The 27,049-nt window shown below is 41.8% G+C and overlaps 1 protein-coding gene across 1 annotated transcript; it reads left to right on the top strand.

The window, feature by feature from the left end:
• The first annotated feature begins 57 nt into the window (after positions 1-57).
• Positions 58-20,088, top strand: MOSPD1 (motile sperm domain containing 1). Its single transcript, XM_034781461.1, has 6 exons — positions 58-192; positions 5,934-6,191; positions 6,389-6,464; positions 9,913-10,136; positions 15,984-16,145; positions 19,534-20,088. The coding sequence occupies exons 2-6, from the start codon at positions 6,038-6,040 to the stop codon at positions 19,563-19,565; spliced, it is 648 nt and encodes a 215-aa protein (XP_034637352.1). The 5' UTR covers positions 58-192; positions 5,934-6,037; the 3' UTR covers positions 19,566-20,088.
• Positions 20,089-27,049: the final 6,961 nt, after the last annotated feature.

Here is a 27,049-nt window from a genome sequence, read left to right as displayed (position 1 = left end):
GCGAGCCGAAGCGCGCGCGCGGTGGGCGGGTCATGACGTCACTCGGAGGGGGGGGGCGCGAGTCAGCCACGATCCCGGCAGCCATAGCGACGACGCTTCCTGCAGTGTCGGGCGGCGGGGAGGGGGGGGGCTGACAAAGGGGCTCCCCACAGGCAGCCGGCCGGCGAGCCAGGACCCGGCGGGCCCCGAGGGGTGAGTGCGGGAGCCGGGGCAGGGCCTGGGGGTTCCGCGGCTCCCCCCGGCCCGAGGCGGCGGCGGCGGCGGGCTGCGATCCCCGCTTCTGACAGGCCGGGCGCGGCGGCGGCGGGGGCGGCGGGATCCCCGGGAGTGGGGCAGGGACGGGGGCTGCCCGCCCGAGGCAGCTCGGATCCGGGCCCCCGGGGGGGGGTGTCCTATCCCCCCGCCCCCCCGGTTGGAGCCGCGCTCCCGGGGGGCGGCTGGGCAGCGGCAGCTCCGGGCCTCGCGGGCGGGTGCAGAGGGCCGGGACCCCGGGCAGCGCTGGGTCGGGCTCTGGCCGCGGAGCCCCCCCCCGCCCCGCTGTTGACAGGTCCCGGCACATCAACCTCCTCCGGCCGCTGTAAACACGCTCACGTGGAGCAGCCGCAGAGCCGCCGCGCGGGGGCGCTCCGGAGCCGGGCTGCCCCCGAGCCGGGACAGGGAGCTGCCCCCGAGCCGGCCGCTGGCCCCCGGGGAGCCGTACCCGTCCCCTCCCGGCCACAGGCACCCAGCGGGGTCCGGAGAGCAGCAGCCAGGCTGGGACGGGCCTCGCTGCCGGCTGCCACTTGCCTGGGGTGAAGGAGGAAAGGGTTGGGAGGTCACCCCAGCCGGCCCGTTCCTCGTGCAAGGGAGAGGGAATCTGAACCCCTCATCCTCAGCTCGCCCCTCCGCTGGGTTCGGCTGTTTTACTCTGTGTTCGCCCCGATCTAGGCAATCAAGAGCTGGGACGTCTCCGAAACGCAGAAGGGCAGGGCTCGAACTGGGGAGCGGGGCAGCGAGGGGCGAGCTGATTATGCCATAGCTTTCCTGCTGGAACATATTTTGTAAAAGTTAGCGTGTGCCAATACTTCCCCTTCTCGTGCCCCCGCTGAGGCATTACAGTCAGACCAACTCTTTGTCAAGGAACAATGTTAAGGACAGTGGTACACAAAGGGTTGGCCAAGATGGACTCTCTTTGTCTCATTAGTATGTTTAGGAAAAACAGATTTTTTTCCCCCCAGCTAGCCCAACTCAAAAATCAGTTTCTCAGAGATGCTTGGATTTCTTTTTTCCTGATTGACAGCTTTACCTGACCAGGAAAAACAACAACGTACAGTATTAACATACCCAATTTCCATTTAAAAATATTGTAAGCACCACAAAAATAAGGAAATTCAGGTTGAGATTGATTTACATTATTGAAAATCCTGCATTTCCTAACTAAAACAGAATGGATCAGAAATTGTGCGCAAGTGTTATTTAGTATTTTCTTGTTTTTGTCTTTGTGACCTAGCTAATTTTATCAAAGTATAATTTGTAGCATTCATCATTTAAAATATCTTTCAAGTGAAAGAATTCCTGCAGAAACTTATAAAATTGGACACAATAAATCATGCTACTAGTATCTCATTAATATGATGTAATAGATAATACTTTGGGATTATTAGATCTCAAAGCACCTTGCAAGTATTACTTGCATTTCACAGTGCCATGTGAGGTAGGTAAATAGTAGTACAACCATTTTGGCTCCCCATCTGCAAAATATGCTTCTGAGTAGCCCCATAGATTTAAATGGGACAACATACACACTTCAGTACCTTGCTGATGAACTGAGGCCTTTAGTTAACAATCCGAGGCACAGAGAGGTTAACTGATTTGCTCAAGATCATACAATGAGTCAATGACAGCTAGAAATAGTAGAACCTAGCTGTCCTGACTTCTGATTCTGTGCTCTAATCACTAGATAACTCTCCCTCCCAAGTAATTACAGGAAGTTTAACATGTAGATTGTGTAAGTATATATTAAGGCCATCTAAAATTACCCTGATAAATAAACAAATAGAATGAGATTCCAACAGCTCATCAATTTTAATACTTAACTTTAACCTCAAACTGTATTGGATTTCTTGACAAATCTGAAAGGACAAGAATTTCTTACTGGTCTTTTAGTCTGTAATGATTCAGAAGGGACTGTGTCTTACTGTCTATATACATAATGAAAACATGTCCATATCTGGATCATATTTTGGAACTTGACACAGTTTATCAATGGGGACAACTTTTACAATAAGCATTATTTAGCTAGTACAGTGGTTTTCAACCTTTTTTCATTTGTGGACTCCTAAAAAATCTTGAATGGAGGTCAGACGCTTTTGAAAATCTTAGACATAGTCTGCGGACCCCTAGGGCTGAAAAACCACTGAGCTAGTAAACGATAGCTCCAGTGTAATGCCTTGTATGTATTACATTGTAACAAGACTTCTTAAATCAGAGATGTGCAGTTCAAAATCTCAGAAAAGTAATGTACATATTAAGGTCTTTTTAAAGATTAGCTCATTGTTCTGAATAAATTGCTTCCCCAATTTCCCCCTTTAAAAAAAAAAAAAGCCATTTGTACTCCTGAATACAAAAAAGGAGTATAGACTATGCACAGAAACCATGGTGATGAGCTGGTTATAAGAACATGAATAGAACAGAATCTTAAATTTGAAAACTTCTTGATTTTATTTTCACTTTTTTATTAAACTAAAAAGTAGCCAAAAATCAAAGTTCTATGCTTGGAGAAATAAGTTACATTTTAGTCCAGCTTTTCTCTGCCAAGTTAAAACCTCTTGTAAAAAGGGGTTTCTAAGGGAAATGCTGGCAAAGGAGTGCTATCATGACACAAGCAGTGTACTTTTAGGTACTTTATGGAGGAAGATTCCTTTATTGAGCTGGAAAGGCATCAGTGTAGAGTAGCTGTCATACTGTATAGTCTGTTGGCAAAACAGCTAACACTGCTAAGCTGATATGAGCTGTGTGCAAGAGGATCCTTGCACCTGCAGAGTCTCATTGACGTCACTGAGTCCACCTGTGTGGATTAGTTTGCAGGAAGCCTTAGGCCCTGATCCTGCAAAGATTTATGCCCATGCTTAGCTTTGTGTGTTGTTAATAGTCCCTTTGATTCTAATGAGCTTTGCAGTTATAGACCTCTTTTCTAAAGCACTTTGAAATCTACTATGAAAAGTACTCTATAAGACCTAGGTATTGTATTTATACCAGCAAACCCTTCAGTATAGATGTAGCTTATAAAAAGTGCTTTTACTAGTTTAGTTTATACTGATTCAGCAAGCATAATAAGTTATACTAGCAAAAGAGCTTTTATGCTAGTATAACTATCATCATAAAGGCTTTTGCCAGTAAAGCATTGTCACAAAAAAAAGTCACGTTCCTAACTGATGTTGCTATGACGCAAAAGTCTAGTGTACACCTGCCTTGTCCTTCATATTGGTGAAAACTTACCACTTTCCATTGATACCAGTTTGAATGATAACTTTTTACCCAGCCAATAAATGACAAGTGGAAGCAAGAGCATGATGCATATGTATATTTAAAAAAACAAAGAAAAAAACATGACATTTGGAGTTGAGGTAGGATCAGGGAATCTGCAATGAATCCAATGCATGTGTTAAAATAAAAAGAAACAATAATAAAATGTAATTGAAGAATAAAGAATCACATTTTTTGGAACTTTAGTAATCCAATAAAATATTTCAAAATATCCAAAAATGTATTTTCTGTTAGTTATTCAGTAATGTAGTAAGTATGTTTAAAACAATCATTAGAAAAAAATCTTTTGTGCAGTTTAGCCAAATGCATATATGTAGATTTTATATTAATGAGAGCTTTTAGTATCTTATTTCTTATGTTCTTGAATTGCTTACTGTATATTGCACTATAATTAGCTTTTCCTAGAATTCTCTCTTCTTTTGCCTGTAAGAAATAGTTGATTTGAAAACGGTTTTGTATTCCTGTGAGCTGGCATTCTTTCAAGCTAGACCCTGATACAGTTCTTGTATGTTTGAATGAAACTGTGAATATTATTTAGCAATAGCACATTAAGATGCTCAAGTCCTACTAATTAGACTTGCTGTGCAAAATAATTGCAGAGCTTATTCATCTCTTCTGAAACAAAAAGTATTTACCAAAATTCTGAGAAGAGCACAGAATCTAAATTGCCATTTGCTGATATGTAGCCTAGTTAAAAAGTGTTTTGAAAAAGAATTAGAACATCAGTCAGGAATATCCTCATCAGGGATTTGTTATCAAAAGAATATAATTAGCATTCTAGTCTACTAGAAAGTAATCCTGGGTTCTGAAAGGAGATTGGATTTTAGGAAAAAAAGATACCGGAATAAGAACAGTTAGTCTTTGGGAAGGACAATATGCACCTACTCTTTGGAGAATTTTTAAAAATAAATTAATATATATTTAAAAAAAGTTTTTACATCTTGAACCAGAACTAAATTCTGTACATTGGGTAGAGCATGTACTAGTGATTTTAGTCCCTTTTGGATGTTTAGGTATCAAAAGCTGAAGTTTTGTGAAAATTAGCTCTGATATAAAATATTGGCACTTTGAAATGTAATTTCCTGATTTAAAACAGAAAATGAGGCATTTATTTACCATCCATAGCATTAGGGCTGTGTCTGCACTAGGGAATTCTAGAAACAAAATTCCCACGGTGCAACCACCAGTTAGGCTGCACGTGAGTAAACAGGTTTAGTTGATGTGGTGGTAAAATGCTGGAAACCACTAGGAGCCTCATCTCCATGGGTGACAGCCACGTGGGATTTTAAATTAACATTGCCTAGTGTACACTCAGCCTAAGAGTCTCCAGTCAGACTCTTGGTGTCCTCCTGGGACTCTTAGCCTGTAGAAAACATAGTGAAATACTATTTTAGGCCACAATCCTGCAAAGACTTAAACACCTGCATAACATCATGCACTGTGAATAGGCTTGTTCACTACAGTGGAATTACTTAGCGCATAAAGGCAAGCATCTGTATAAATATTTGCAGGATTGGGGCCTTATTTTTATCTTATAAATTACATTTGGAAGTGTGATATGAACAGGTTATGGGGTTTTGTTTTTTGTTTTGTTTGGATTGAGATTCCTGAAATGAACTTGAAAAATCTGGAGGGGGAAAAAGATATTTTGGTTACACACTGGGAAAAACAATCATTCTTAATGTCAACTTAAATAATAACTACAAATTTAGCATCCGTAAATGTGAGGAAAATTCCAAAACCTACCCTGTACTATTGAATAATGACAAATATCTTATACATCCTACTTGATTTTTAATTCACTGCTTTTACACTGAAATACTATTATGATCAGACTTCAGAGGTGCAATTAGACAAAGAATGAAGGTCTTCCTGATTCTTTTGTTCTGAATCTTTGCACTGTGACCTGGCTCTCATACAAACATGATACATAACATATCGTACTGTACCTTGGGATGTTTCAGTTAGTCCGCTGGTGTGTTGTCATGTTGACCAATATTATCTCATTGTTTCCTTGTACTCTCCTGTCTGTCTGCCTTGATCCACCTGGTGTCTCTTGTCTTATACTCAGGTTATAAGCTCTTTGCTGTCTTTTTGTTCTGTGTTTGTAGAGCCCTTAGCACAGTGGGTCCTGGTCCATGACTGAGGCACAACAGCAATACAAATAATAATACTGAAAGGAAGGCATATTCTTTATTGCAGTTTTTAAAATGGATGAAAACAAAATGTCAAAGATGAGTAGAGTTATGTTAGTTTAAACATTTTTGAAGGCACTTAAAATAATTATAAACAAGCTCAAAACCAAATGTCAAGCGCTGTATCTATGTATCATCTGCTGTATGATTCGGTTCTATCTATGGATTTGTGAAAACAAACACAATCATCATTCCATTTCCTTTCTTCTGCAGAATTGCCAAAATGCGTTGGAATTCTTAAATGACTCAAAACCAGAAGTCTGTTTGGGATACAAAATCATAAGAGCAGAAGAAGCAGCAGGAAGGATTCGGTGCCAATGCAGCAACAAAAAAGACAGCCAGAGTTAGTGGAAGGAAATCTTCCTGTTTTTGTGTTTCCTACGGAGCTTATATTTTATGCAGATGACCAGTCAACACACAAACAGGTGTTGACTCTATATAACCCCTATGAGTTTGCCTTAAAATTCAAAGGTGGGTTTCTTAGGTTCAGTTTAATTTAAGGTTTCCTTTATCAGTCTACCTGTAGTTTATATAACAAACATAAGTTATGAAAACTATCGTGTTATGCAAAAATTCAGATTTGTCTTTTACCACCCTCTGTTTGTTTATTAAAATTTGTATTGCTTCTGGTTTATACCATGTAACCACCAGTGTCCTTTTCATTTCAGTTCTTTGTACAACTCCAAATAAATATGTTGTTGTCGATGCTGCAGGTGCAGTGAAGCCTCAGTGTTGTGTTGATATGTAAGTAAAAATAGCTCAGTTCTCCTTAACTGTTGAAGATTTGAATAACTACATCAGCTAATTGTATGTCTAAACCTCAGCTAGTATTTAAAAGGCACATTTTAAACTATACATCAGAAAATGTTAACCTCTAGTCCCACTACATCATTCACATTTTGTTAAACATTAAAATATCTTAGTGCTTACGCAAGTTGCTTGGTAATTCTAAATTAGCCAGAGAAAATTAAATACTTTACTATATAAAGTAAATTCCTGCTTTAATCTGGTAAAACCTGCTATATACCTCTACCCCGATATAACACGAATTCGGATATAACACGGTAAAGCAGCACTCTGGCGGGGCGGGGCTGCACACTCTGGCCGATGAAAGCAAGTTCGATATAACGCGGTTTCACCTATAACACAGTAAGATTTTTTTGGCTCCCGAGGACAGAGTTCTATCGGGGTAGAGGTGTATTAATGAGCAGAGACACATTGTATGCTGCTAAATTTTATGAATTAGCAAGAAAAGTCAACAAACAGTGAATCAAGGACACTGAATCACAAAATGTAAGTTGTAAAATTATTTTGGCAAGTGTACAGTACTCGTTTAACAATCTCATAGTTCTGCGTTCTCTTGGCTCTTTCCCCCGTTTTTGTACTTTATGGCAGGGGCATTGGATAGGTGCCCCTTTTTACTTGTGTAAATATGAATAAACAATAGAGTGCTAATAAATAGATCCTATGGTATAGTTTTAAAAGTAAGTCGTACTAATATGAAGCACCCTAGAATACTTTGCTATAATGTAAGGTTTTTTTTGCTAAGATGGGTGAGATCACCAGGCTTGATTTTTGGGGTGAGAATTATTTGCAGATTGGCAAAGTGAGAATCTGTGAAATTCTAATATGCATGCTTTCCATGGGCCATATAACGTAGTGAGTATACTTCTGCTGCCCTGTTCAGTGAAGATACTCTTGCCTACCATTTTTTTAATCTCTCTTCTCCTTCCTTGACCCCAACTCACTCGCAGAGAAGGACTGATGCGCAGTTAAGCGTTACCTTCGAAATCCCCAAATGTTAAATAAGGCTTCTGGTTTTTTGCTTTAACCATGATTTATCAGTAGTGACTGCTGTAATTCAGAGCAGAAAAAATTGGTAAATAGTCATTTAATTCAAAATAGCCTGACATGTTTCAGCTTCTGTAAGTTAGCTTCATGCTGATCTACATGACTTCAAGGCTGCAGTGTGTGTCTCATGAGCATGAAGTATCCAAAATAAATAAATAAAAAGAAAAAGAAAATTGGGTTTTCTGATTAAACATTTATTTACCCCAAAAAGCATTCTTTATATTTTCTGGCCAATAAATGCCATTAACGAAAGACCTACTTGTAATGAACTTTTGGTTCTCTGCAAAGCAAATGACACTACTCTGATATGAGGCACCAATCTGGTACTGTGGCACTGGCCTCATCAGGAGTGATTGGGAATTTCAAGGGAGTAGCCAACTAGCACTTCCCATTAAAAAGCATCAGTGGGTAGGGATAGCAATCCTGTTAAAGGCACAAAAATGATCAACACATACCAGTGCATGGAATGTTTCTATTACTGTAATTCAGTGAGTCATTCTGGTCTCTATCTGATCTTTATGGAATTTTGATTGATTATCTTTGGGTCCATCTCAGAAAATATTAGTTTCCTTAGTTAGGTCTCCAAGAATATTTTTTCAGCAGCAAATACCCGACCCCGTTTTGGGGGATGTTGTCTCAGTATGGGTAACGTTCTTGGAACTATGTTTATTGCTGTAAGGTTAGGATATGAACTGTGTTGTATACATATGGCCCTTTGCCAGATAAACCAATATTCTACAGCGCTTCTAATTATGCAGTGCTCTCCAGTAAGAAACAGGAGAATGTATCTGTTTATATGGGTCTGTAGAGAAACATCTATTTGCTTGACAGTAACTGTGTATGCTCAAACAGAATCTTTACGTAATGCTGTGCTAATACTGATGCATAGAAGCATGGTACTAACAATAGAAAAGAATTTAAAGCAACACAAGAAGTCTTAAAATAAAAATCAAAGGCTTGAAGCTGCAGCTCTGACATGAGCAAAAGTGCATACCCGAGTAAGGACTGCAGGGTCAAACCTTTGTTGCTCAGTGATCTACTCAAGACAGAGCCCACTCTTCACCAAGTGGCAGTTGCCTAGCCACAGGTGAAATAAATTTACTTGATGAAACTCCATCATGGCCAATCTCATTTGCTTCTGAGGTTACGAAGAAGCTCCTATGTTCAGTAAGCATATCGTTTACAGGCTGATGTATTTCAAACCTCTGTCATTCTCTGTTCCCTTTTGAAAGCCCTGCTTAAACTACATGTTAATTTTAGGCATACCCACAAAGGCTTGTTATTAAAATACTAGGTATCTTAATGTGATCACAAAATCCAGTTTCTTAAAATTCAGTCCAAAATGCAGACATCATGGAGGTTTGTGCAGTAGTAGAATGGTGAAGTGACAAGTTTCCTGGAACAGTGTTAAAATGGCACTACCCAATGCCAGTGTAGTTAGAAACCTTTATTCTTAGGAGTTTGCAGCTTGCTCTGGGCTGAAACTTGTCAGACTGCACATTTCCTGAAGCTAACTGGCTTAAATATGGATTTTCTCTTAGTAGCACTTAAGATCTCTCAAAAGGTTTTTATGGTCATTCAAGTAAATAATTTGCATTTTGGACAAAAATAGTTACAATACCCATTATGATGGCTAAATATTGTGGGATTTTAAAACGAAGTACACATGCATTTTTATAATTATTTATAGGTACAGTGAAGACCCAAATAACGGGGGTAGCCGTGTTAGTCTGTATCCACAAAAACAACAAGGAGTCCGGTGGCACCGTAAAGATTTACAGATTTATTTGCATCTGAAGAAGTGGGTTTTTACCCATGAAAGCTTATGCCCAAATAAATCTGTTCGTCTTTAAGGTGCCACCGGACTCCTCGTTGTTTTAGTGAAGACCCAAGTGAACAAACTGCTGTTCGTAGAAGAAAGGTACGGAAGAGATTTAGTTAAGCTTTGCTCTTTATGGGTCCTGTGTGAGACTTGACATGAAGTACTATAGAACTGCATCATTTTGGGTGTTCAGATAGTGGTCGTGGGCATAATATAAGTATCCTGACCCCCGCCTTGCAGTTGAAACCATGCAGATGAATCTCTTGAAAGGGGCTCTGCATAGATGCAGGGGTCTACCCATACAAGTCAGTTGCAGGTTTCTCAACAGAATGTAAGAGATGTATCCACAGAGCAGTGAAAAGATCTGCAAAATTTAACTACGTATCTAGCTGAAACTCTTAGAGTGGTTGGGTTTTGCTTTTGAAGATGCCCCTAATACTTTTGTGATTGTGAATATAATTATTTTAGCTTCTAAAAGAATTGCATAATTTTTTTTTTTTTTTTTTTTTAAATCTACAGTGTGATTCGTCACAGAGACGTTCGGGCTTGTCACTATGGCGTGATAGACAAATTCCGTCTCCAAGTGTCTGAACAAAGCCAGAGGAAAGCATTAGGGCGGAAAGAAGTCATTGCTACACTACTTCCATCTGCAAAAGAGCAACAGCAAAAGGAAGAAGAGGAAAAAAGAATAAAAGAACACCTGGCTGAAAGTGTCTTTTTTGAGCAGACTTTGTGTCAACCAGGTAGTTAAAGTCTTACCTAGCCCTCTTCTAGAACAAACCGTTTGGTCCAGCTGAAATGACTGGAAAGAGGTTACACTATAAGGAAGATAGTCTAAATTAACTCCATTTTTACTTTCTTGTAAGAGTACACTGGTTATTGTTAAGAGTGGTTATGGTGCTCGAGAGCCCACGCTATTGCTCTCTTGCTTATGTCCTCTTTAGTCAAATGAGAGAGCTATAAACTACCATTTGCCCCTAAAGTTACATGGGCTATCCGAGTTTTGTTCATTTGCGTAATGTGTCTTTTAAGGGTCCAATCCTACTACACAAGCAAATTCCAACTGATCCAGGAGATGTGGCTACAAAAGGATTGCAGGACCATGCCCTTGGAGACTAATTTGTTCTCTCAAAGTGTGTCTCCACATGTATTTTTGTCTGTCTCAGAACTTCAATCCTCCACCTCCTGACCAGCAGCAGATACAGTCCGACACTTTCCACACATGGCACTTCTTGTGTGCCATGTTTTTACCTCTGAAATGTACAGAAAAGGGGAGTTACAAATATCTGCTATGCACGTGCACTAGTATAGAGAGTAGGTGATGTAACAGCAGCCATGGCTGAAGCATGAGCTCTTGCAAATTAGGGGTGGCAGGGCGAGAAGGCTTGTTACCTCATTGATTGTTTTGTTGTCTTCTAAGTCCAACATTTAGGCACCACTGGCTTGCACAACAGCCCTGCACAGCTGCCACCTAACCCTGTAGAGGTGTCTAGAATCCCATGGCTCCTATGTTTCCACCATTAAAGTACTGACACTGCCCAGCAGCTGCGTGCCTAACTCACCTGTGCCCCAGCAGGATTCACAAAATAGGGATTCCCCTGCCTCTCTTGCCTTCAGGGCCTAATCTGATAGGTGTGCTTCGGGCAGTGGTTCTCAACCAGGGGTACACGTACCCCTGGGGGTATGCAGAGGTCTTTGAGGGGGTACATCAACTCATCTAGATATTTGCCTAGTTTTCAAACAGGCTACATAAAAAGCTCTAGTGAAGACAGTACAAACTAAAATTTCATACAGACAAAATGAGACCGTAAGCAATTTTTCAGCAACAATGTGCTGTGACACTTTTTTGTATTTTTATGTCTAATTTTGTAAGCAAGTAGTTTAAGTCAGGTAAAACTTGGGGTACACAATACAAATCAGACTCCTAAAAGGGATACAGTAGACTGGAAAGGTTGAGAACCACTGGCTTAGGGCATGTCTAAACCCACACAAAATGGTGAGGGTAGGGTCCCCCTTATAACCTTTATCTCAGTAGTTAGAGTGCTCAGGATGTGGGAGACCTGGATTCAAGTTCTCCCCACATGACATGGAGCAGGGATTTGAACTTGGGTCTCCCACTTTCCAAGGGAATCCATAATCACTCTGCTGTGGGGCAGATCTCTCCTATCGAAGCTGCCCACTTTGTATAATAATTAACTATACAGTGGCCCAGAGAGAGAATGACTAAGTCCCGCTTGTGAATCCCACCCTAGGTAACTTTGCATAGAATTATAGCAGTGTAGGACTGGAAGGGACCTCAACAGGTCATCTAGTCCAGTCCCCTGCACTCATGGCAGGACTAAGTATTATCTAGACCAACCCTGACAGGTGTTTGTCTAACCTGCTCTTAAAAATCTCCAGTGATGGAGATTCCACAGCCTCCCTAAGTAATTTTATTCCAGTGCTTAACCACCCTGACAGTTAGGAAGTTTTTCCTAATGTCCAGCTTAAGCGACCTTGCTGCAATTTAAGCCCATTGCTTCTCGTCCTATCTTCAGAGGTTAATGAGAACAATTTTTCACCCTCCTTCTTGCAACAACCTTTTATGTAATTGAAAACTATTGTCATGTCTCTCCTCTTCTCCAGACTAAACAAACCCAATTTTTTCAATCTTTCTTCATAGTTCATGTTTTCTAGACCTTTTCATTGCTCTCCTCTGGACATTCTCCAGTTTGTCCACATCTTTTCTGAAATGTGATGCATGAGAGAATTCCTCTTGTTAAAACAAAAGAGTGACCAACTCTCTCTACATGATGTAAGTCCCAAATTGGCAGGGGACAGTTATGTTCTTCAGTGGAATGTATCTTTGTACAATTTTAAAAAAAGATATTGTAACCATGAGTGTTCCCACTTGATAGTTTAAAAAAAACAAACAAAAAAAAACAGGTTTAGGTCTGATCCCAAAAACCCAATGGTGAGTTTCCATTGACTTCAATGGGATTTGAATCAGACACATACATGATCTCTTATGCCTCAGGTTATAAATCAACCACTAATTGACGGAGATTGGGAAGAAACTTTGCTGTGGTCAGGCTATTTCATTACAGGATTCCTTGTGCCTTCCTCTGAAGCATCTGGTACAGGCCACTGTTTGAAACCGAATATTAGATTATATGGACCAGTGAGCTGATGCAATATGGCATGCCGGTGCATAAGAATCTAGTTTGCTACCATACCATATTTGCTAACAAGAATGGAGCAGACAGAGCAAAGGGACAGTATAACGAGTATGCAAACCTGCAAACTAAGAACATCTGATTGATAGGGTTAAAAGGGGACCAGCATTGCTGGCATGCCTCTGAGAACTGCAAAATCAGTTTAGAAAACAGGAGCCATTTTCATGTATGCTTTGAATCCATACTTCAGAAACCTAGGTATAAACCTTGGCTAAATGCTAATGGCTCTAAAGATTCTGCATGAAGATCTTTCAGACTCCAACATACCAGTAACTTGTTAAAAAAAAAAAAGGGGGGGGGAGGGGTAATCCAAGGTGTTTCTAGAGCCTTTGAACAGTTACCTACTGTACTACAACCAGTAAGGTGTGCTAAGAATAGGGTTCTATCCTTGTCTGCATTCTCTTCTTTTGGCACCATTGGACCTTGTGTGTTGTTAGAAAATGGGCTCTAGTGGCCGAATCACTGCCCCCTACTGGATCAGTGGTGTTAGACAGCCATAGTGCAGGTGCAGGTCCATCAGGAGGAGGAAGACGGTGCTGGGATTTTAGTTTGAAATCCAAACCTTTTATGCAGGAGAGGGGCTCTTCTACCCTGAGCACTGAAAAGGGACAGTTGTCAGGGATCCTGCCTATTTAGGGTTGGGGGGCTTCTTTAAGCTGGCACGTGCCAATTCTACTCTTCTCCCTTGATCGCAGTTGAGAAGGGGGGAACTTTTTTGGCCGAAGGGAGCCTGCTGCCTATTCCTGGCTGAGCTCTGTTCTCGAGCTGTAAATAAAGGGAGACTTCTTCAGGCTGTGCCGCCCCTTTAAATATTCTTCCCTTGCTGCCTGTCAGCCGTGGAAGAGCCTGTGCCCTAATAAGCCAGGGAATGGAGTCGGTGTGCTTGGCACATCCCCAAACATTGCTGAACCATCCCATTGCCATGTCTATAGTAATGAGCTGTCAGACTCCAGCGCCGGGGAAGGGATGGGCTTGGGCAGCGCTGTGAAGCCACATTCCAAGTGTCTGCCTCAGACCAGGGAGCAGCCCCACCGCTGTAGAACAGGGGGTGCTCGGGGAGTCTTAGCCCTTAGGGCCCCTGAACATAACTGAGCAATACGGCACAAAGAATACCCGGAAAGTGCAGCAGTAAAATTCAGTATAATCCACCAACAGCAAGCTGGGCAGCTTCCAAGCTCCAACCCTCCCCCCCCTTTCAGCACTGAAAATGCCTGGGAAAAAGATGAGTTTGCAATGTACCCTGAAGGCAATTGATCCAGGACCAAGTGGGGGAGTGAATTCGAACGCTGCAGAGCCCTCGCTGAGAACGTCCAGCCAACAGACCCTTCTTGCTTATACCAACATGGCTGCAGCTCAAGGGCTTCTGCTGGTCTCAGACATAGTAGCACACAGACAGAGGCAGTCTCTCAGTGCCGAAAACATTTAGGGCATTGTAAGTCAATATCAGCACCTTAAACTTCATCCAGAAACCAATAGGCAGCCCGTACAGATCACGGTGTGCTGGTTTAATGTGTTTGAAGTAAGGTACTTCACTTACCACGTGTGTGCTGCATTCTGCGCCAGCCTGCATTTCTGGACGGCTTTAAAGTGTAGCTCCATGTAGCGCATATTGCAAACATCGGTGAGAATTGCAAGGTCCTCACCTGAAAGAAATAGTCACAACCTCCTGGCTATATGTAAATGATTTAAAAAAAAAAATGACCTGGCCATTTCTGCTTCCTCGTCTTCTCTGGTATGTCTAGATGAGTGGAAACAGTGGTGTTTTCTCTAAGAATGTGTTAGCTAGCCTAGTGCAGACCTGTGAGCTGGTCAAGTTGAAGCCTAGGGGAAGCTAATCCAGGCAGGTTCAATTTGCCAACTAGCAGATGCTAATTGCAATTTGGTGCACTAGAGTTTTAGGTGGTGCGTGTTATATGTCCTAGCCAAGACCAACTTCTGCTTGCAGCCGGGAGTCCAACCAGTTCTGTACATTTGGATCCCGATTATTTATTTATGCCTTTCCCTTTAAACGGATATGGGTTTTGAATAATTTTATATTCAATGACAATTTCTTTAATTCACTGTTACACTGAAAATGTAAGATTTTTTTTCCGTGAGGGGAGAGCATGCTTGTAAGCCATATCTATAGGTGCACCTGATTTTGTTAGCTTAGAATCTGCATATTAATTGATTGCTCAAGCAATACTTGACATTTGACTTAGTTTTCGGGTACTTCGCTTCTGGGCGGTACAAAATGATTAAAGTGAGGCAGACATCTGAGGTTCTTACCATAATCAAGCGTCACTTTCACTGGTAATGTGAAGAGTTATCAAAGTTGTCATAAAAGGAGCTTAACAAAACATAATAGTTACAGTTCCTCTGAGGGAAGAGAGGTGTTGTAGAAAACCTACCTAACCTAGATTGCTTCCATAGAACGCGAGGGATAGTGTTTATTCCTTTGTCTTAATCCATAAGAAAGCCTTATTATTGAGTTATTTTCCGGATTTTTTTTTCAGGGAGATAGCATCTTTGTATCACCCTATATAAATAATAAATTCATTGTACCTTTGTCTCCAAGTCTGTAAATTGGGCCACAGAACTGCAATCTTACCTGTGATATTAATCCAGCATCATTCACTAAAAAGAAACTACATGGTGTCCCACTGTTGAAAGGTTTTATTAGTATGTTTGGGTTAAATGTGCTACAGAGATAGCCGTGAACATGTGGTGCAGGTCACCCCCTTATATTACAACATGTGTTTTGTTTATACTACACATTTTTCAGGAACAACTAAAATGTTTTAGGAGGAATTTTTAAGAATATTTTGGTATTATTTTTCCTCACTCCGAGTCTGTAAGCCAGGCTGCCTTCTCCCCATGAGCCTAACTCTACAGGCATCAAGAGGAGAGAGGATCATAAGCAACGTTTTCTAAAACGTGTCCAAAACAGCTCTTCTGTAATCATCATGTTGTGATTACGTTGATATCCGAATAAAGAGCGCTGGAAACAAATGCCTTACATCAGTGGCCTTTGTGGATTCCCAGCTCTCCAGCGATATCATGGGCTGTTAGACCATAATCGTGCCATGGGATCAAAGACCCTGCACCTCCCAGTAGCGTGAGTTCAGCACTGGAGATAGGGAAAAGAAGGAAACGTGTTCGTAATTGTCTTCCTTTACGAAAAAGGATGTTTGAAAGTGGGCTGGTGATTTGAAATGTTAAAATGAATCCCAGCAGAGTTGGAGAAATGGGCAGAGTGTAGAGGAGGTCACCATAGGGGCATGACAAATGCAACGTCTCACACACGTGCACTATAAACGTTTTTCCAGAATGCAGAACATTTAAAGTTGAAGTGCTGCAGACTTTCATTGCAATGAATGCCATTTTATTTTTCAGAAAACAGATCTGCCTCATCGGGACCTAGTTTACTAACAGTCTTCCTGGGAATAGTATGCATTGGAGCACTAATGCTACCGACACTGGGGGAAGTGGAATCCTTGGTGCCTCTCTACCTCCATTTAAGTGTGAATCAAAAGTTAGTAGCTGCTTATGTTTTAGGTAAGTGTTTTGAAAAGGATTTTTTAAACAGCTTTTTTCCAGTCTCTACTGGAGTCAGTGTCGATCAAAGGAACTTCTGTGAAATTCACTACTGGCTTGATGAGAAGATGTACTTTCATGTCTCGGGGCCACGATCAAGACTAATTTCATTCGGTTCCATCTCCACTTGTACTTAACATAGAAGGTCACAGTAGTACTCGCTGGTGTTGAGACAGAAGCCCTCACCATTAGCAATGTAAGTGTTCTGGACAAGTGTCTTATTTGACCCTCAGAACAGGAACCTAGCGTATAGGCGTCTACTCCACCTCATTTGTCAAAGAAAGCTATTGGAATACATTGCTGTTTCCTATGGATTATTTGCCAGGACTTGTACACTGTAAAATTGTAGTTGTCATCTTATCTATTGATATTGGAAATTCCTTCTCTTCATCCCCTCTAACCCAGAAGAGATCTAACGTGAAGAGCTGTCTCCCTTTTACCCTAGCTTTTAGTAATGAGAAACAGAACTGCACTTAAAGGGTGAATGGACAGGGACAACGCCTGTGTCTGATTCCCAAACCTGTGACTTGCTCCTTACAATGGCAGGAGTGAGAAGGCAGCCCCTTATCTCATGGAGAGAGCGCCTTGTGTTACTCATCAGCAACCAATGCTGACTTAAAAGGAAGGTAGCATTGGACTCGCTCTCTGCTTTCCTATTGCCTGGCTGAGATCAGGACTAAAATGAGGATGAGCAGCGTGAAACTTAGGCTAGATCTGATTGAGGTGATGCTAGTGGGATGGTTGCTTGTCCAAAGTGTACATCTGTTGCCACGGAGAGAGGATGGTGCATCTTCTCTTCTCAGGCTTATACCTGTAGTAACTAGGTGGGTTGGTGGGAAAGAGAAAAGCGTCTTTGCTTTTAGTTCATAGTCACTTTTTTTAGTTAAATGCCTTACATGGTCCCCTGATACATGGCGTAAGTGGCCATTATGCACTATTTAATAAACCCAGTATTTGGTGTTGTGAAATGAGTTAGATAAGCTCAGGTTCTCGCCAATTCTGGAAGTCATAACTTTCTATGCTAGTGCCTGCTAGAGGGTATGTTTACACTAGAAATATGTCGACCTATTAGGTTGACTTACAGCCACCACAATAATTACTGTAAAAAGAAGAACAGGAGTACTTGTGGCACCTTAGAGACTAACAAATTTATTAGAGCATGCATCCGAAGAAGTGGGCTGTAGTCCACGAAAGCTTATGCTCTAATAAATTTGTTAGTCTCTAAGGTGCCACAAGTACTCCTGTTCTTTTTGCGGATACAGACTAACACGGCTGTTACTCTGAAACTAGTAATTACTGTGTCCACACTACCCTCCTTGGGTCGGTGGTGCGCGTCCTCACCAGAGCACTTCCATGGACGTAAGAGGGGCAGTGTGTGGAGCTGAGAGCCCGGTCTCTCAGCTCCGCTGGCAGCTCCTGCTGGGCTCCCGGCAGGTTGCCCCACCCCTCCATTCCCCGTTCCATGCCAGGAGCGGGGAGGAAGCTGCCTTGGGCCCCTCAGGAAGCCATGAAATTGATAAGGCTGCTGGGCTTCCAGCGGGGAGTGGGGTCCAGCCACCCAGCTCTCCAGGGAAGTGTGAGAGCAGCTGGATTCTAGCTGCCTGGTTTTCTTGACAATTTCATGGCTCCTGCCAACAGCCAGTGTAAGGAATGCAGTGTCTACACAGACACTGCATTGCCCTAACAACACCGACATAAGCCCTACGCCTCTCGAGGAGGTGGAGGTCTTTTGTCGTGTAGTAGGGCACTTACATCGGCAGGAGCAAGGCTGTAGTGTAGACACTGACATCATTAGGTCAACATAAGCTGCCTTACGTCAGCGTAACTGTGTAGCGTAGACCAGACCATAGTCTGAAGAACAAGTTGAGGTTTGTGAATGGTTGAAGTGCTTATCAAAGGGAAAGTACTCCTGCAACTGTGCTCCATGAATTCTCAATCCTGGACCTCTTAAACAGAACCCGCAACTTAGGACATTGGATGGCAGCAGCAGGCCAACACCAGCACATTGTGACTGATCTGCATTCAGGCGGACTACTGTTTAGGTGCAGAGTTTTAACCTCCTTTGATACTTTCACCGCAGCAAGGGGTTTTTTAAGCTATTGGTTAACTAATTTTAACCCCTGGATGATATGAAACTCTCAATGTCCAGCAAATTTTCCTATGACCGATAGAGTAATCTCAGAGTTACCTGGATTTCCACTTTAAAGATGTGCTGAGGCAGAGGATATGAGCATTCCAGCGGAAGTATAGTTTTTGGTTCATGGAGCACTACTTTACTTGCAGCTCTGTGTTTAGCTGCCTTTGGACTCAGCTCGCTCCACCATCTGTCAGTTACTACTGAACAATTACAGGGCTCACCAAGTGCAGCATGAGGTGCTCTGCGCTTGCAGTCTGGACTTGAATATATTCTCTGTTTCAGAACCTGGGCTAGTCAGACAAGTAGGGTCAAGCAAACCAAGTCAAACAAAATCTGCCAAACGGGGTAGGTTCATTTCAGGTTTAAGTGTAGTGTCAGCAGTTCAGCGTTAATACCGGGAGCAGTTGAAGGTTGCATGATTAGTGCTAGAGAACCTATTTGTAAAAAATCAAGTTTGACACTTCTCTTAAATCTGCTCCCCGCTGATAGGGGAAGGCCTTTGGCAGTGGAGGTAGCGATAGATACAAGTGCAACAGTGCCAAACACATTTAGGCACCTCCCCGTTGACTGTCGCTCTGCTGCTGGTTGCACACTCTGATGGGTGCTGGGGACAAGTCTGAGGGAACTTCCCGCATTGTGTGAGTGATGACAGGAAGTCAAGCTGCCCACATAACTGTCTACAAACAAAGGTGCTGTTAAATGCACTGAGCTGAAATGAAAACAAGGTTTCAGTTACTTAGTTTAGGTGGTGCCAGCAATATTTATATTAGAAAAGCACCTAAAGGCCTCGACCAAGATCAGTGCCTCATTGTCCTAAGTACTGCACATGCAGAGTAAGACAGTCCCTGCACAGACTCTAACTAGCAACAATAGGTTAATTTCCAGACAATCTGATCCATAATTGTTCACTGAACGTGCATCGCTTCTGGCACTGAAGTCTCTGGATCTGTTCAGACTGGATGATCTAGACATGATTAGTTCTTTAGAACTAACATTTTAAACAAACATTGATTCTGATTAAGCCAGTCATGGTTGAGTAATATTTGAAAGTTATTCCTATAAAATATTTTAAGTGAAATATATGTAAAATTTCACACTGTAGATTTATGCACTCTTATCTTGTTTTCTGGCCTGTGACAGGCAACTGTTAGACCTCTACTTTGAATGTTTTATTCAGTTAAACTAAACTGTTTTTCATTTCTCATCTTTCAGGTCTCATCACCATGGTTATCTTGAGGACATGAGTAATGACTTAATTAGATGTAAAAAAAAGAACCCCAACCTTATCTTACTATATATTTACATCATGAATGTGGACTGCCTTTTACTCTCATGTGACGTATTAAGATGCTAGCAAAGCTATTCAGTGATTTAAAATACTTTCAAAAGTGTAATATATTTTAACTATGTATAACTATAAATAAACAAGAAGACTCTTAGGTGCTTCTGTTACAGCTATGGAATGTTTAGTGATATCTGTGAAATTATTTTGAAGAAACTTTTATATCTACATCTACTGTACAAAACATATTAAAGCAACATTTGTTATTTTAAATCCATGTTCACATCAGTGTTTGAGCACTATAAAAAGCAAACTATTCATTCGGAAAGGTTCATTTGTTTATTCCATTGCTGTAAGTACAGAGGTTACTACATAACATTTTATGTATAAATACCAGCATGATTAGAGTTTACGTAAGGCTTGTCACTTAAGTTGAAATTTGAAATTCCATCACTAAAAACTATGAAATAAATACATTAAGTTTAGATGGAGAAGTAATTAATTCTCAATTCCTGACATCAACAACAAGTATATGGGGTATAAGTTCTTCTTAACTGTGGAATCAGTTATAGACATTTTTGCATCATAACTGTAAATCATAAAACATTTTTGTAATTAATTTTTTTATAAATACATGTAACATACAAATGTAGCAAGATATTTAAGTGTAGATACATAACATCCAGCAAGAGAAAATTCACATGTCCAGGATTCCCACTTTAAAATAGTATGGAAATAAACCTTGCCACTACGTTGGTAATGACCTGAATATGTATAGCAACATAGCCAAGGTCCTCTATAGACACGTGTTAGACAAATATACTTGATTTTTGTTTTGCAAGAAACTGAAGTTCAGCTTTGATTTTTATAGTTTGGAAGAATTTATACATGTCTGTCTTGTCTCATGCTGGAAAAGAAACAAGTTCTCTCTTTGACCTCCAAATATCATCTGTCTACTTTGAAAAAAAAGCTGAATGTTCCCTACCTAGGGCCCAGTATGACTCTGCTTGGTTCTTTCACAAAAATCTTACATTGTTTATTTATGAAAGGTCTATATACCATACCTTGAGCTGTGTAAAAGAACATTTTGGAAATTAAACCTTCTTTCCCCCTGCATATAATGGGTTACCTCTCAGTTTATGTATAGAGGGGGCAGGAAAAGACCATGTAGAGATGACAAGTTATTTAAAAGTGATTGCACAAAAGATGGTGAAGTTGACGTACTTAGGTGAGAGCGGCCCTGGATATTAATTTACATAATGAGTCTTCGTAGGAATAGTCAATAATAATGTTATTACTTTAGCTTAACTTCAAGGGGAGCTGAGGGCATGTACCATCCTGAAATAACAGAAACGTGGGACTGCAGTAGGTCATCTAGTCCAGTCCCCTCCACTGATGCAGGACTAAATATTATCTAGGTCAGTGATACTCAGTGGTTCAGGAGCCAAATTAGTAATCAGCATCACCCAAAAGAGCTACAGTGGCATGAATTTCATTGTTTCATTTACTCTAGTACTATATAGTCCTATTGAAACAGTCTGACAGGGAAATATTTAGTGTGTATATAGAATTCTCACAGCAAAATGACTGAGCAAGTATTTTATCAACTACAATAGGTTAATAACTTAGACTGGTTAATAACTAAATCACACAGTGTCTTAATATCATGTGCTGCAAAGAGCAGCAGGAGACACATTAAAGAGCCACTTGCAACTAGAGAGCTTCAGTGTGAGTATCACTGGTCCAGATCGTCTCAGACAGATGTTTGTTCGACCTGCTCTTAATAACCTCATCTCAGGCTGTACACTCAGTGTCTCCAGGAAGCATGTTTGTCTGGTTCTCCAGAGTGAGCTGTTCAGACCCCAGGAACCACCGACCCAGTGTATAAAAGACCTCTTGTCCCAGTCCAAGACAAGTCAGCTGTACCACAAGGGAGACAGGTTAAGTTTCTTAGGGCTTTTCTGATGCATCATAAACAATGAATTGCTGAACAGACATGGAGTTGAGGCATGTGGTAGAGAAGTCTGTGCCAAATGTGACTATAGACAACACTGGCAGTGATGCTACACACTCTTTGGGGATTAGTAAAGAAAGCTACAAACATGCAATGGGGGCACAGGGAAAATCCATCAGTGAGTCACAAGGATACAAGATAGGACATGAACATGGATGCTGAAGTTGCAAATAGGTAGCACTTGTGATGGGAATAACTTTGGCCGAGAAGGGAAAGTATCAAGGGAATTCCAGAGGAATTACTAGTTTGCCTTTTCTAAACCATTATACCCATATCCTGAACAGAGCCCTCTACTGTAAACTCAATATAAGAAACTGTAGTTAATGAAAACCATGACTTTAGAAGCACTATCGGGTACTGATGACCTCTTTCATATGGAAGGGAAAAGGCTAACCAAATAGCAGGACTGCTTTGCTATACTACAGTAATGGACTATAAATACAGAAATAATAAGTGACTGTAGTCATTCTGAGTCACACTGCTCTTATGATTAAGAGGGAGGAGATAGAGGTAGAAGCAAACAAGACCAGTGTTTCAGAAATGCTGTTGCAGAAGAAATGTACTCAAAGAACAAGGCATCTTCAATGGTCAGTGTTTCCAGTTTTTACACACAAGATTAGACAAAGAAGCAACAAACAGAGAATTAACACACTTGGGTGCACTTTTTCCACTCAGGCAACTATAGATTCTGCCAGCGGCTTATCAGGCAAAATTCAGACATCAGCACTGGGTGTCATTCAAGAAACAATAAACGGCATCCTTTGGGAAGCCAAACTCTGCAGTGGAGCACTAGAATCTCAGATTCCATCCTCACCAAACAGATTAACTCCTTCACCTCAGGAACCTGCCAGTGGTCCGCAGCACAACCTCCACTGCTGGCACTTGGAACCGTTCAAATGAAAGGATTCTTGTCATTAAAATAAATTGCAATGGAAGCTGCAGTGATGACAGTGTTAGAGTCTGGATGGACTCGGTTGCCCTTACTGATTCTCCCAACTTGGTGCATGGTTCACGGTACTATTTATAATGCAAAAAAGTCACATAGGCACTGGTATTGCCCGAGTATAGACGCTATGTGAGGAGTCCTTACATAAAGTTACACCAGGTGACAATGTCAGGATTAGTGTAATATTTTTCAGGTACCATAATGAACACATTTCACTAACTTAAGCAACTGAAAATTCAGACAGGTTCAGAGATCACAGATCAAAATAATACATAGTTTTCATAATATGAGAGGCTGATTCTATGTATAATGTGTGAAGAGACATCAAATCCACAAGGAGGGAGAGTAATAATTAATGAGGGCCTACATTACATAAAATGGAGTTTTGATTTAACACAGCCTTGAGAGGGATAAACTTATATAACGTCAACCAGGAAAATACTTAGCAACTTTTATAGTACTATGAATCTTAGAAGTAAATATTAGCTAATGAATCCTCATAACCGTTAAATATTATCCACATTTTATGGAGGCACCGAAAGGGGATGCTAACTCAGGTGTGCCAGGCTCCCAGCTCAATTCTCACGAATTCCATGCTGCACAGAAGCAGGTGAGTCTGATAGGCCCCTGGATAGGCATAGCTGATTACTGTGAAGGTGAGTTTCCTTTTTTTTTTTTTTAAATGTACACAAAACATTAAGCACAATCAATCAATAAGCCCCACATCACCTAGCTAGCTATTCATGCACAAACAAGGTCACCCTCCTTAACCCTCCCGTATTCTCTGATTCATCTACCACAAACATCTGTGGCCACAGAGAGCATAAGCCCTTCCCAGCCTCACAAACTTTTCCAATCACGGGTCTGTGTCTCCTGGTACTGGAGCTATTTGAGCTTATTTGCCTCATGATGTGAATGATGGCGGGGGAACTCCCATGGGCTGGGGGCTACCGACCTGGCCCAGAAGTCATCTTGGCTGCCTGTAATTGTAACCCTGTCCTGTTTGAAGATTTTGCTGCCCGGGTATCTGTGTTCACCCACACACAAGCCCGTGGGTGGGCCCCAATTCAATCAGGATTGGAGTAGGACAATGCTGCCATTCTCACCTCCACAGTCAGCATAAGGGGTTCTTGTAAATCAGGTCTGCCTCTTGAGCATTCGTTAGGCTTCGTGCTCAGTTACTGTATAGCCAAAGCCATGAAATTATCTTTTCCAATTTCTAAAATTAGAGTAAATAGGAAAAAAAATGCACTAACTGGAATTCATGCTGCCACCTGATGACCAGAAAGGGATCTTCTGAAAACAGGACACGTTTAAGGTAATGATGATTCCACCAGTGGATGCAGGGATACAAAAACAAGGAGCATGAAACGCACAACATTTCAGGAGTGACCACTGCCAAATGGTGCATAAGCTGTTACTGAGTGTGAAGATAGAGTCGTAACCGAATAAGGGGCTGCTCCTGCCCTCATTTAAGTCAAGAGCAACTGACTTTACGGCAGCAGGTTTAGACTCAAATGCAGAATTCATTTTTCAGAAATGTTGCAAATACTTACAAATTAAAGTACTGCATCATTCCAACAGTGATGCATCTATAGTTAAAGGTATGGATGGAGGTGAGCAACAAAGGAACACCTGCACAGATGTCGAGTTGATCTTTTCACAAGTCTGGGGAATTCCTCACTTGTTCAAAAACCATCATCTCTCTGTCCAAGGTGCATCTGACTGGAGAATAGGTCATTCTGAGCCAGCCCTGGAAGCTGTGGAGGCACAGCCTTGCATGATCAGTCACAAAGGTGCAGGCTGATGTGTGTTCCAGGAACTGAAGACAGTTCCTTATTGTGGTCCGAGAGCTCCCCTGAATTACCCACACCACACCTGACAAAGTTAGGAATCTGTCTAAGGGAAAGTGGGCCCTGGCTGTCAACGAGTCCAAAGACATGTCTATAAATTGTATCTTCTGTAACTGGAAGTCTCATTCATCCTCCTCAATATCATCCAATGCAGAAGCACCTGCAGAAAAGGGTGGCGAGTTCTGTGGTACTGGAGGAAGCTGGCAGTCTGGAGATCAGAGTCTCAGTAACGAGAGATGCTTGGATACCCAGGAGAAGTTGGGAGGCTGGTTCATCCATTACAGACAGATCCTTAGTGTAGCAGAATTCTTGTGGTACCATGTAGGGGATCAGTACTGATGTGGGAGCCAAGGATGCAGCAGACAAAGCTAATATTGTTGTAATGGGGGGTGTGCAGATGCAGGTACCCACGGTGTCTGGTACTGTTGCATGCTTAGTAGAGCCCTTCAAATCTGCAGATATCCGCTTTATATCCACAGACCATTTTTGTGGATCACAGATCAGATGCGGATACAAATTCTGTATCTATGTAGAGCTCTCGTGTTTATGCTTGCCATCGTTGTCCCTGGTAGAAGGTACTGAGGCCCTGTTGGAGCTGTTAGTTTTGGGTCTTTCTGGCCCTGCCAGTACTGGAGGAGGAGTCATTTGACTCAACAGTACTGAGCCAAGAGGCTGAGGCTTCAGAGACCATAATTATCACAGGGGAGCTGAGCTTTTTCGGTGCTGGCTCCTTACGATGAGTCTACATCAGGGGTCAGCAACCTTTCAGCAGTGGGGTGCCGAGTCTTCATTTATTCACTCTAATTTAAGGTTTCACGTGCCAGTCACACATTTTAACATTTTTAGAAGGTCTCGTTCTATAAGTCTATAATATATAACTAAACTATTGTTGTATGTAAAGTAAATAAGGGGTTTAAAATGTTTAAGAAGCTTCATTTAAAATTAAATTAAAATGCAGAGACCCCCGGACTGGTAGCCAGGACCTGGGCAGTGTAAGTGCCACTGAAAATCAGCTCACGTGCCGCCTTCGGCACACGTGCCATAGGTTGCCTACCCCTGGTCTACATGCTCCTCTTTTTGGAGGTCTTCTCTGAAGCCTCCAAGGTCTTTCCTTTCTTAGGGGAAGCCTCCTCCAAGGTTGAAGAGGTGCTGTATATGTTGAGACAGATCTACAGGGGTCCTCCTGACCTGCCTCAGAAGCTGGTCAAAGGAAGCATTCCATCATCAATAGTCCTGAGTTTCACATTCCTGTTTTTCCTTGCCCTGGATTTGAGGGCCAGGCAGAAGTGGCACTTTTGAGAGACATGGGACTCCCCCAAAGCAACTGACACACTTGGAGTGGCCGTTGCTAACAAGTATAACCTCTAGGCAGGAGAAGGGCAGTGTTTAAAACCTGGTGAGCCAGGCAATGCCTGGCCAGGAAAATAAGGCTCCCTGAGGTGAGAGAGAAACAAAACAATCCTCTTACTACTTACCTCTAACTATAACTATCACTAACAACTTACTGTACTACCTGATCCTAATGAACTATAGAAATGCAGAATAAAAGACAGCTGAGGCACACTCAAGGCAGACACGTTAAGGCTCCATCTCAGGCAGAGGTTGACAAGGAATTGAGGGCAGTTTGCCTCCCGCACTCTTATATAGCCTTGGTGTCCAATATGAGGAGACATAGGGAACATATGCAGGACATACGGACACTAAAGAAAAATCTCCGATCAAGGCCTTAAGAGGTGCATGTGCACCTGAAGTAGGAGCACCCATAGGGACACTACTCAAAGAAGAGGCATATTGCTAAAAACAAAATTATTTCGTTTTAAGAAGGCTGTCTAATTATAGTTTATCACTGGTCACAGACTCCCGAAAGTTGGAACTCCAGTGTCCAAATTCAGTTGGACCTGCAGAATACTGTAGTCCTGGGCCCAGACTATGAGTGGGAAAATTACAGAATTACACTCTAGGATAAGTAAAGGCATGAGGCCTGACACCTGACGGAGTGCATTCAGAGACCAGAAATGGGAGAGAGGTGAGGCTAGCCATATAATGATGACTTTAGTCAAATCAAGCTTTAAAATTCACAACATTCATCGGTTTTGGTATTTACATGGGGAATTAGTAAAAGGCAACTAACACTATATGAGTTAACATGACTATTAACCACTGACTAAAGCTGTGTATGTAAACACAATTCTGTGGCCATGCAAATCAGCACATAATCTGCTTATTCTCTGATTTTGCAGCCTAGTTGCATTCCAGATTTTAATCCTTCATTTAAAGGGGAAAAAATTCTCCTCCCAATGTTTCCAAGGTGTGTTGCAGCTATCTGATAGCATGGACAATGAGGAATCCATGGACAATGAGGAATCCAAGCACCTCTTTCCTCACAAATTGGAAGTGATTTCTGCTTTTGTACAAAGTGGGATGGAGGGGGAGCACACAGAGAAGGGGAGATTTCTCTTTTCCTCAGTACCAAAAGTATTAACTGCATTCCGAATGCCAAATCACAAAGACTTCCCCACTCCTTCTTGGGAGCCAAAAGCCCGTTTCTATTACCTAGCTATTGAAACTTCTAGAATAAGCTATGCATTTTCAGGACAAACATCTCCAGCACACTGAACATGGATAATTCTGGG

Source organism: Trachemys scripta, chromosome 9 (genome assembly GCF_013100865.1).
Source record: "Trachemys scripta elegans isolate TJP31775 chromosome 9, CAS_Tse_1.0, whole genome shotgun sequence".
Taxonomy (NCBI): Eukaryota; Metazoa; Chordata; order Testudines; family Emydidae; genus Trachemys; species Trachemys scripta.
The sequence above is the reverse complement of the archived record's forward strand: the minus strand, read 5'-3'. Positions and strand labels throughout refer to the sequence as shown.

Coding starts and splice junctions, on each gene's coding strand:
- MOSPD1 (XM_034781461.1), top strand. CDS start 6,038: ATGCAGCAACAAAAAAGACAGCCAGAGTTAGTGGAAGGAAATCTTCCT. Junction 6,465..9,912: donor CCTCAGTGTTGTGTTGATAT/GTAAGTAAAAAT, acceptor TTAAATCTACAG/TGTGATTCGTCACAGAGACG. Junction 16,146..19,533: donor AGTAGCTGCTTATGTTTTAG/GTAAGTGTTTTG, acceptor CTCATCTTTCAG/GTCTCATCACCATGGTTATC.